Raw genomic sequence first — 10231 nt, forward strand, 5'->3', positions numbered from 1 at the left:
AAAGGGTCATTCGACCCCCAAAGGGGTCGCGACCCACAGGTTGAGAACCGCTGCTCTGGAATCTCTTTAAACAGCTCTTTTTTATTTTTATTTTTTTTACTTTTCCTGAAGACTGTTTAGTCGGTTTATGGAGAGTTAAGAGAATGGGTGTGTGACTTTGTAGGGTAGAGGTACTTCTGTCCTTCAGAGTCCAGAGTCAATGTAGATTGAAGTAAGCACAGAGTTTATTGATTATGTTTACTTGACAGGTCCTTGGGACCTTGCCTCATACCAAATAGACAATAGCTTCCTATTCACAGAACCCACAGACATATAAAATGTGAGCTGTTAGCTCACAGTCTGTGTCCAGCCCCAGAGAAGGTGGGCTAAAGTGCATATCTTCTGGGGTGACTAGGGGAGATATGGCAGGTGGACAGGCAGGGTTGGGAGGGGTGGTCTGGCAAGGGAAGTTTGGGAAATAGGAGACTGAAGATGAGTCAGGCCAACTAAACAAGCTGCAGATTCCTGCATCTGCGGCTTTCTTGGAAGTCGGCTCTTCCCAGAATCCTCTCTTGATTTTACACAGGGAAGACAGCGGCCAGCAGGTGGCGCCAAACTGCAGCTAGGACAGGTTGAAATTGTGCATCAGAAAACTGGAGTGGCTTGGCTAGCTAGCTGCACAGATTTCCCCTCGGTATTGGAATAGATTTTTAGCATATTTTATTAAGGCTTAAAAGGGTTTCTTTTAATTTTGTTTTGCTTTTTACTGTGTATTATTTTCTTCCTAGAGATACAGCTTTACCTTCATGCCTTCAGCTTTTGTTTGATTTTAAAAGGCTTCATCATTCCCTAAGTATATAAACATTTTTTTCTTCTTTTTTAAAAAGTCTACAAAGGTTTTCTTTCTTATATTTCTGCAATCTCTGTGGAATATAAGAAACAATTATAGCAATAGTTGAAGCTCCGGATCCTCAGGCTTGTTAGATTGTTACACTTATTCAGACTCATCATTTCCTTCTTGGGGCTAGAGCACAGGTGCCTACATCTTGCTTTCTTGTTTTTATTTGAATTTTAAGTCAGAAACATTGTTGACTTGAGATGAAATCACTTGACCATTATCTGTCACTGTCCTTGTTCCTCTACCTTTATTTCAAGGGAGAATTTTAGAGCCATAGTTTTCTAACCTGTAAAATTAAGGATAATAATTCCTGTCCTACTTAGTGCACAGGATTATAAGTGCTTTGTAAATTGTGATTCTATATTCAAACACATGGCTTGATCATTTTTTTTGGCATTTGTACAGTGTTGTTTATTCCATAAGACCACCTGGTGCTGAATTGGAAGATCAGCCTAATTTCATCTGATTCAAGTGCTGTATAGTCTTCACCATTTTAAAAAATGTATATCTGATGTCCTTGGTATCTTTACTAAGGGATTTTATTTTTGAAAAATTTATATATAATTATTTATAAAAATATGTAGACCCTATCTATATCTATTTTTTAAATCCTCATCTGGGGATATGTTTTTCATTGATGAGAAAAAGAGAGAAAAGAAAAGAGAGAGAGAGAGAGAGAGAGAGAGAGAGAGAGAGAGAGAAAGAGAGAGAGAGAGAGAGAGAGAGAGAGAGAGAGAGAGAGAGAGATCTGTTGCCTTCGGTACTTATCCCGCTGGGGGTCGAACCTGCAACCTAGGTATGTGCCCTGAACCCCCAACCTTTTTGGTGTATGGGACGAGGCTCCAACAAACTGAGCCACCTGGTAGGACACTATTTATATCTCTTGGATTTAAGTTTAAGACTATAATTAGCTGCTCTCACAAACCTTAGCAATTAAGGATTGTAGTTAAATGTCATGGTTGTGAAGACTGCATTTCAGTTTTGTGATCGCATCTCTGGCTTGGTCAACTGCTTCCGTGGAGAACTGAGCTGGCCATGACTCACTCTGGCCTGTAGCATCATGGTGGGACAGAGCTCTGAAATATGCTCCCATTTTATTTCCTAATGTATATTTCACTAGCCATGTTAATAATTGAACTGTTCTTTTGCGTCCTTATAGACTTACTTGACAATAATTTCATGTTATATTTATCAGCATTCAAATGCTGAGACGGGTCAGTAGGTGGGGCAGCATTCCTTCCAGTAATTATGCTAATACTAGAATCTTGTTCCATTCCTTTGCCTAATTTATAGGAACAGATAAAAATTAAACTAACTCTCACACATCAAGCCAATACTTCCCCTGCCTTAAATCATCCCAGGGCCAGGTACCAGAAACTAGAGACTGTCCTTCCAGCCCAAAGCCCAAGGAAATTATTCAAACTAGGTGAAGACTATTACACATCAGTTTCAACACTGTCTCCCTCCTTCCTCTTGGATTATTCCTATAACTGAATATGGATCCACCATTTGGACAATCGTATTGCGTCTGCAGGTCTGTGTGAATATAACTTTAAGCCTAAGAAAGGACAGCTACATTCGATAAAATTTGGTTTCCTCATAGAGTAAGACTGTATCTGGTAAGACAGCCACTTAAATACCTGAAAATTCTCATAGTTGCTGTGAGTAAACTCTTCAGTGAACCAAGAATGAGCACTGATGGCAGCAACAGTGGCAGAAGGAAGATGGCATTTCATTAGGGAGCAGTGTTGACATACTGGTTACAGTGTATGAACTGAAGCTCTGAAAATGTTCCCCCAAAGTTGTCTTCTTCTATAACACAATTATCATTCCATTTCAAAAATGCTTTCAAAATTAAGTAGTAAATAAAAGTAAGTAAATAGAGTCTTATTACTAGAAAATTCTTGTTTTTTTTAAATCTATCTTTATTGATTTCAGAGAGGAAGGGAGAGGGAAAGAGAAAGAGAAAAATCAATGATGATAGAGAATCATTGATCGGCTGCCTCCTGCACACCCCCCACTGGGGATTGAACTCATAACCCGGGCACATGCCTTGACCTGGAATCGAACTCTGATCTCCTGGTTCATAGGTTGATGCTCAACCACTGAGCCACACTGGTTGGGCCTGAGAAAATTCTTGATTGTTATTAAATGAATGAGAACAGTGGCACAGAGCCCGAATGGCATGAAAGAAAAAAGTATTTTCTATTTGTGAAGGAATGTCTATTATGCTCACATTTATTGAGAAAGCTGCATTTCTGAGAACTCATGAAATTTCTCTAAGATTGTAATGTTTTTGTTTCACATAATCTGATGGGGGTCATATTAGATATTTTGACTCTAGTGGCCTCTGGCTAAGATTGCATTAGAAATAGACAATAACAGTAATTCAAGAATAGTTAGTGCCCTTAAGAAACTCCAGTTGTCTTTTCTGCTTAATATTTTCAGATGGAGCTTGAAATCAAATTTTCATGGATGGATTACAATATGGATAATCCATCCATAGAGGATTGAGAGGGCAACTAAGTCTCTAGCGGTAATATTTGATTTGAGGAAATTATGTGACTCCATTAATAGAGCTTGAATTCTAATCCAGAACTTTTGCTTTAATCTTCCTTATATTTGGAATATTATATATTAAAAGGGAAATGATATTTGAGAATTAACCCTTATAAATATCAAGTATTTAAAAGTAAATTAGCATTTACTGAGTGCTTATTCAATAAATACACTTTAGAATAATTTGTTTAATCTTTATAATAACCATTTGAGAGAAGTATTATTATCCCCATTTTACATATGAACCTGAAATGTGTACATTTTAGCTATTATGAAAGGGAGTAGACATGTTATTATGTCAGAATATGGCAAATTGGGGATTTAAGTGAAAGTATTTTTATTCATTCTGAATTTGTCTCATTTTGAATTGTTGGGAAAGCCTCATGAAAATATGTTAATTTAAAAAAAGTTTTTATATAAATGAAAAGCTGTTAAGTGTTCATAGATCTAGGCCACAGACACGGACATTTTAAATATAAGACAATACCATCAGTGATAACTTGCTGAAGGAAGGTTTATTGAACACAAAGAATTGGCAACATTTTCTACAAGGTATTCAAATGAGTCATCACATTTGTATGTGACGTTCTTGCAGAAGAATGGGAGATACAACTATTGATGGCTAGAGGTGATATTTCAGTAACAGAAAGACAAAGGGACAGACTTCTTTTAGACTTGCTGATTTTTCTTGGCAGATACATATAATGCCTCTTCTTCTCGGAAAGCATTTGGCATATGCTAGCTCTTGTGTCTCAAATTAATTGCTTTGAGATTTCTCTTCCAAGGAATGGAGCCTGGTGCTCAGTATTTTGCTGCGTTGGTCTACCTCCTCCAGAACTTTCTTAACCACTATGGCTTTGGCTGGATCTAGAAATTAAAATTTAAAAGGAGATTTTAGAGAGTGAGAAAAGATGAATAAGATCACAATAGCTAACATGTGGAAGCAACCCAAAAATTCATCAATGGGTGAATGGATAAAAAAGTATGGTAAAAACATACAAGGGAATATGACTCAGCACTAAAAAGGAAGGAAATTCGCCTGGCCAGTGTGGCACAGTCGTTGAGCGTCGACCTATGAACCAGGAGGTCACGGTTCGATTCCCCAGTCAGGGAACATGCCTGGGTTGCAGGCTCGATCCCCAATTGGGGGTGTGCAGGAAGCAGCCAATCAGTGATTCTCTCTCATCATTGTAGTTTCTATCTCTCTCTCCCTATCTCTTCCTCTCTGAAATCAAGAAAAAATAAAAAATGAAAAAATAAAAATAAAAAGGAAGGAAATTCTGACATGCTACAATATGGACAAATCCTGAGGATATTTTGCTAAGTGAAATAACTCAGTCACAAAAAGGCAAGTGCTATATGATTCTGCTTATATGAGGTACCTAGAGTAGTGAAATTCATACAGAAAGTAGAATGGTGGTTGCCAGTGGCTGGGGAGGGGGAATGGAGAGTTATTGTTTAATGGGTATAGAGTTTCAGTGTTAGAAGATGAAAAGAGTTCTAGAGATAGATGGTGGTGATGGTTGCACAAGAATACGAATGTACATAATGCCACTGAACTGTACACACAAAAATGGTTAAGATACTAAATTTTATGTTTAGTATATTTTAATTCAATAAACTTAAAAAATGAGTAAGAAAGTATATCAATTAAGGAATAATAGGATTTTTATATAGGTGAACTATGCAAAAAGCACAAATACTTGGACTCATTTTTTGGTGAAATTTGATTAGCTAAAAATATGGCGACATGTTACTTTGTTTAAAATTAATATAAAAAAGGAAAAAATTTAAAATATTAAAAAAATAAAATAAATAAAATTAGCATACATCTCTAAAGACAGACATCTAGCACTCACTGATGTCTACTACAAATCTTTATCTACTCTTACATATAATATATAATATATATTCTGGGAATATAAAAGCAATCAAGCTGTGCATTGAAAATGAAGTAGTATAGCATAAAAATAGAATTTACTCAATTACCTTTGACTTGACTTCCCATGTTTCCAGACCCATAATCTTTAGTCTTGTAACCTCCAGATTTGCAAGCCCTGTAAACACATATTATTGAAAACATTACAAAAACATGATTTGGAGAGAGCCCCTTCAGTTCTAAATTCACTATTATGTTTTATTTAGCTGTCTGGTGAGCACATTTCAGTGGGTTACATCTGCTTTAGCATCAAGAGGTTGAGTCTTACATTTCATACCGTAAGTACAGGGCTTGTTGCATTTTGGTTTTGTAAGATGTGGGTAATTTGTACCTTGGCAGTAGAGTATCATGTTTAATATTTAGCGACATGATAATAAATGTGGTCATATCAGTTCCCAGAGATCTAAGTTTCATGCAGATTTCAGTATATTACTTCTCTGTAAACTATTTTACCTACCCGTCATCTCCGCCTATGAGGAGGCAGTAGGTCTCAATCTCTTTTTCCAGGAGGACCTTGATGTCCAGCAGCTGCTCGTACTCGAGCTTCTGGCCCTCGGTCTCGGTTCTGACCTGGTGCAGCTGCTCCTCCAGGGCCCCGATCTGAGCCTGGATCTGGGCCAGCTGCACACAGTAGTTGCTTTCGGTCTCCGTCAAAGAGCACTCCAGGGACTGTTTCTGTAAGGAAACAATGAAGAAACTGAGACGGATACACACATATACAAACTTGCTTTGACATATGACTTTCTCCTCTTGTTAGCCCTGCTCTTATTGTAGATTTCCTGTGGACACATGGTTAAGAAGACTCTGTGACACTCTTAAAATGAGCAAGTCTTTCTTTTTGGTAGAACAAGTCTAAAGTCATTGATGTTGCTGTTTTAGCTGTTCTAGATACAATCCTATTATCTCCTATTCTCTCTTAATGTTTTAAGTTAATTACATAAAATAATATATGCATACTAGAGGCCCAGTGCATGAAATTTGTGCACGGGTAGGGTCCCTAGGGCTGGCTGGCCATCAGGACTGATCAGGGCCTCCCTTCTTTCTGCGCCAACCCCTGGTGGTCAGCGCATATCATAGGGAGCGATCAGTCTCCTGGTCAAACTCCCAAGGGGACAATTTGCATATTAGGCTTTTATATATATAGATATTCTCAACATGGTTAAGAGATTTTAAAAAATCTTATTGATCTCAGGAAGGGAGAGGGGGAGAGAGATAGAAATATCAATGATGAGAGAAAATCATTGATCGGTTGCCTCCTGCATGCCCCACACTGGGTGTTGAGTGTGCAACCCAGGCATATGCCCTGACTGGGAATTGAACTGTGACCTCCTGGTTCATAGATCAATGCTCAACCACTGATCCACACCGTTCAGGCAATATGGTTAAGAGCTTTAAAACCAACCGGCACATAATTAAAATGATAACCTAGGAGATGGTAAGACATTGTCCTTTCCTACCGTGGCTAAGAGAGACTGAAGTTCAATTTCCAGTGTTTGCAGATTGCGCTTCATCTCAGTCAGCTCATTCCGGGCGGAGGTTGTGGCGCCCACATCCTCAGAGATCTGCTGTTGCAGGGAAGCGCTCTGGAAGGTATAAGTGAGGGAGCAAATCTTAGGTGTGAGCATCACCAAAATGCAGCAGGCTTGTTTTCTCACAAAGACTCACCTTCTCATTGAACCAGGCCTCCGCATCCCGGCGGTTCTGCTCCGCAAGTGCTTCGTACTCAGACCGCATGTTGTTCAGCAGAACCGTGAGGTCCACCCCGGGCGCCGCGTTCATCTCCACGTTCACGTTGCCCCCAGCGACGCACTGCAGAACTTGCATTTCCTAGAGGCAGAAAAGTGTGCAGCTCAGGCAAGCAGGGATCTCATAGAAAGTCTAGAAGCTCTAGAAGCTTAGCTTTGGAAGGGTTCTTAGCATTCACCTGATTCCATCTCCCAGGCTGTGCAATGAGCTCCCTCTACATTTTATATATCCTGTCCAGCGGACATAACTATCAACAACAGTGAACTCACTGCCTCATGAAATAGCCTGTTTCTTTCTTGGAGTTTTTGTTGCTCCAGAGGTCTTTTCTATGATGAACCCAATTCCAGCTCATAAACTCCAATTCATCAATCAGGTATAGTTCTGCTGAACAGAAAAAAGTCTTAATTGCTTTTCCAAATGAAAGTCCTTACAATGTCCAGAATGAACCCAGCTGGTATGGCTCAGTGGTTGAATGTGGACCTATGAACCAGGAGGTCACTGCTGGATTCCTGGTCAGGGCACATGGCTGGGTTTACAGCTTGATCCCCAGTAGGGGACGTGCAAGAGGCAGCCAATCAATGATGCTCTCTCAGCATTGATGATTCCATCTCTCTCTCCCTCTCTGAAATCAATAAAAAAATATGTTTTTTTTTAAAATTAAACAAATATATAGAATGAGTGATCCATCATCTCTTTTCCTATTCATTTGTAGCTTAAATGTCTCCACCTCCGTGGACTTGGTCATTATTCCACTTTGAGACCAGCTTTGATGTGTTCTCCACCCAGCAATATCCTGAACTCAGCATGAACATGGTGGAGGGGCTGAGTCTGGATAATTTTGAACAGTTGAAATAACTATGAGTAAATACATATTTATGTTCATATATTTATACTTGCTTATAATTATAAACTTATTTATTATTAGTAAAGGAAGAACATCATCTTCTAAAGGATCCTAGTTGTCTATTAAGCTATTAAGCTTACACAGGCCATTATAGTGTCTTGATGGACTTTGGTGTCAAACCGATCTCCATGTGAATTTTGGTTCTGCCCTGTAGTAGCTACCTGGGAAGGTTGCTTCACTTCAAACCCCAATTTTCTTATCTGAAAATTGAGGCAACAAATAATATCCTTCTCTGTGTTGTTGAAAGATGTGAAATAGTAATAAGACCAACAGTACTACCTGGCGCGTAAATACTAAATAAATGCTAGTCATTATGATCATTATCATCATCAGAGAGGTTGGAATCAGTTTTGCATATTATTTCATCCGAGGTGTGTGCTGTTGGGGTGCAGTGAGTCATTCTAAGATTGTGGATGGCAGACACCACTAAGACTGTACCACTGAAACAACACGGAGTGGCTTACGCCTCTGCTGCAGGAACCCTCCTCCCCACCCATGTCCCAGGCCCTGGACCGGTCCTCATGACACTAATGAGGCTTTCTTTCCTCCCTGTGCCAAGTCCCTCAGGTGGTTCTAGCATTCGTTCCTCCCTGGTGGTCCCATGCCTTGTCTGTCTCCAGGTGGGGTTTTTACTTCTGAGGATTTAGGGAAATCTTCCCCAGTCAGTTCAAACAGAAAAAGATGAAAAGATACATGGTGGTTTATCTGTGAGTCATTAAAAAAATGAAATCAATTGCATTCAATTCATCAAAAATTTGTTGAGTAACTACCAGGGGGCTATAGCCATACTTGAACCCATATATTTATACAAATGTTATTCTTCAAATACTTAAATTACAAGACAGCCTCATGACTAAGCAAGCAGCATTTTTAGCTTTTCTCCTTTAAGCCCTTGGCTTGACTTTGAGAAGTTTTTTGGCTGTTTAAAAATATCAAATTCCTTTTCAAAGAATAAAGATATGATCAGGAAACAGTGGTTCTGAAAGCAACCCCAGAGGTGTGTCTGGAGTAGTGGCTGTATGGTCTAATTTAGAATCTAGCTTCCCACGATGACCACTTTTGACATATACTATTTATTTGGAAGTGTAAATTTTAATGTAACAGTTTAATTCCAGTCTCATTATTTCTATAGCCATACTTATTAAGAATATGTATTAATATTAAGTATATATACCTAATGTGTGTATGGAGTAAATGTTTAAGTGTTTTAAATCTGCCACTGTTATATAGAAATTTAGATCTAGTTTCCTTAGGCAGTCCTTACAGTATACATCTTTTATCTCATTAGATGTAATCTTTTAAGTGCACCATTTTAAGTATCTATAGCTATAATTATCTAGCCAACTACTGCTCTTTAACCCTGATTGGTTTGGAAAACATGATTCTTTTTTCCCCCCCAATGGGAAACAATGAGAGAGCAAGGGTGAATCTGCACAAAGACTTGGCCACTTCTAAAGACAACTCAGGCCTCATATCTGTCTGATAATGGTTTGTTAGGACCAATTTCTTGTTTAAGAAGCCAAGTACGTGATCTCCTATCAGGTAGGTAGTGTCTACAGAGGGGCAGCAAAGCGCAGACAGTCAGCTCTCACCTCTTTATGGTTCTTTTTGAGGTACGTCATCTCCTCACTCAGGGTTTCATACTGAATCTCCAGGTCTGTCCGGCACAGGGTTATTTCATCCAGGACTCTGCGCAACCCATTGACATCACTCTCCACGCTCTGGTGAAGAGCCAGCTCATTTTCATACCTTAAAGGGTGTTAATGATTTTCCAATTGGTCACATGGTTGGGGAAATAGCCAACAATCAATGAGCAAATAGAATTTGGAGGTGCCAGATTTGGCCACAAGAGACATTTTCAAAGTCTACTGTATGGTAATTATTCTTTTCTTTATTTTGATGCATTTCTTTGACAGAAAAAGAACTAGGGCATTGAACACTTCTTTTATGGCAGTTCATACTTTAGATCTTGTGGCAAAAGTATAAAAAAGTAATAGCATTCTGTTTGCTTTAAATCCCAGTATTTTAATATTTAATGGAGGGATCAAAAAATAAATTCAGTTTGATGCTTTGCATTAACCTCCATGGATTCTTTCGCTCTGGGAATCTACTTACTTGAGTCTGAAGTCATCCGCTGTCAGCCTGGCATTATCGATCTGTAGAACAGCATTCGAATTGCTGGTGGTGGAAGCGATGATCTAGAAAT

At 38.9% G+C, this 10231-nt stretch overlaps 1 protein-coding gene across 1 annotated transcript; it reads right to left on the bottom strand.

Annotated features, from left to right (window-relative positions):
• Positions 1-3932: 3932 nt before the first annotated feature.
• Positions 3933-10219, bottom strand: LOC102426214 (keratin, type I cytoskeletal 25). Its single transcript, XM_006100833.1, has 7 exons — positions 10141-10219; positions 9618-9774; positions 7041-7202; positions 6833-6958; positions 5833-6050; positions 5426-5493; positions 3933-4303 (listed from the first exon to the last, which is right to left on the bottom strand). Exons 2-7 carry the CDS (start codon positions 9645-9647, stop codon positions 4194-4196), a joined length of 714 nt encoding a protein of 237 aa, XP_006100895.1. The 5' UTR covers positions 9648-9774; positions 10141-10219; the 3' UTR covers positions 3933-4193.
• Between the last annotated feature and the right edge of the window lie 12 nt (positions 10220-10231).

The sequence above is a fragment of the Myotis lucifugus genome, unplaced genomic scaffold (assembly GCF_000147115.1).
Source record: "Myotis lucifugus unplaced genomic scaffold, Myoluc2.0 scaffold_329, whole genome shotgun sequence".
Classification (NCBI taxonomy): Eukaryota; Metazoa; Chordata; class Mammalia; order Chiroptera; family Vespertilionidae; genus Myotis; species Myotis lucifugus.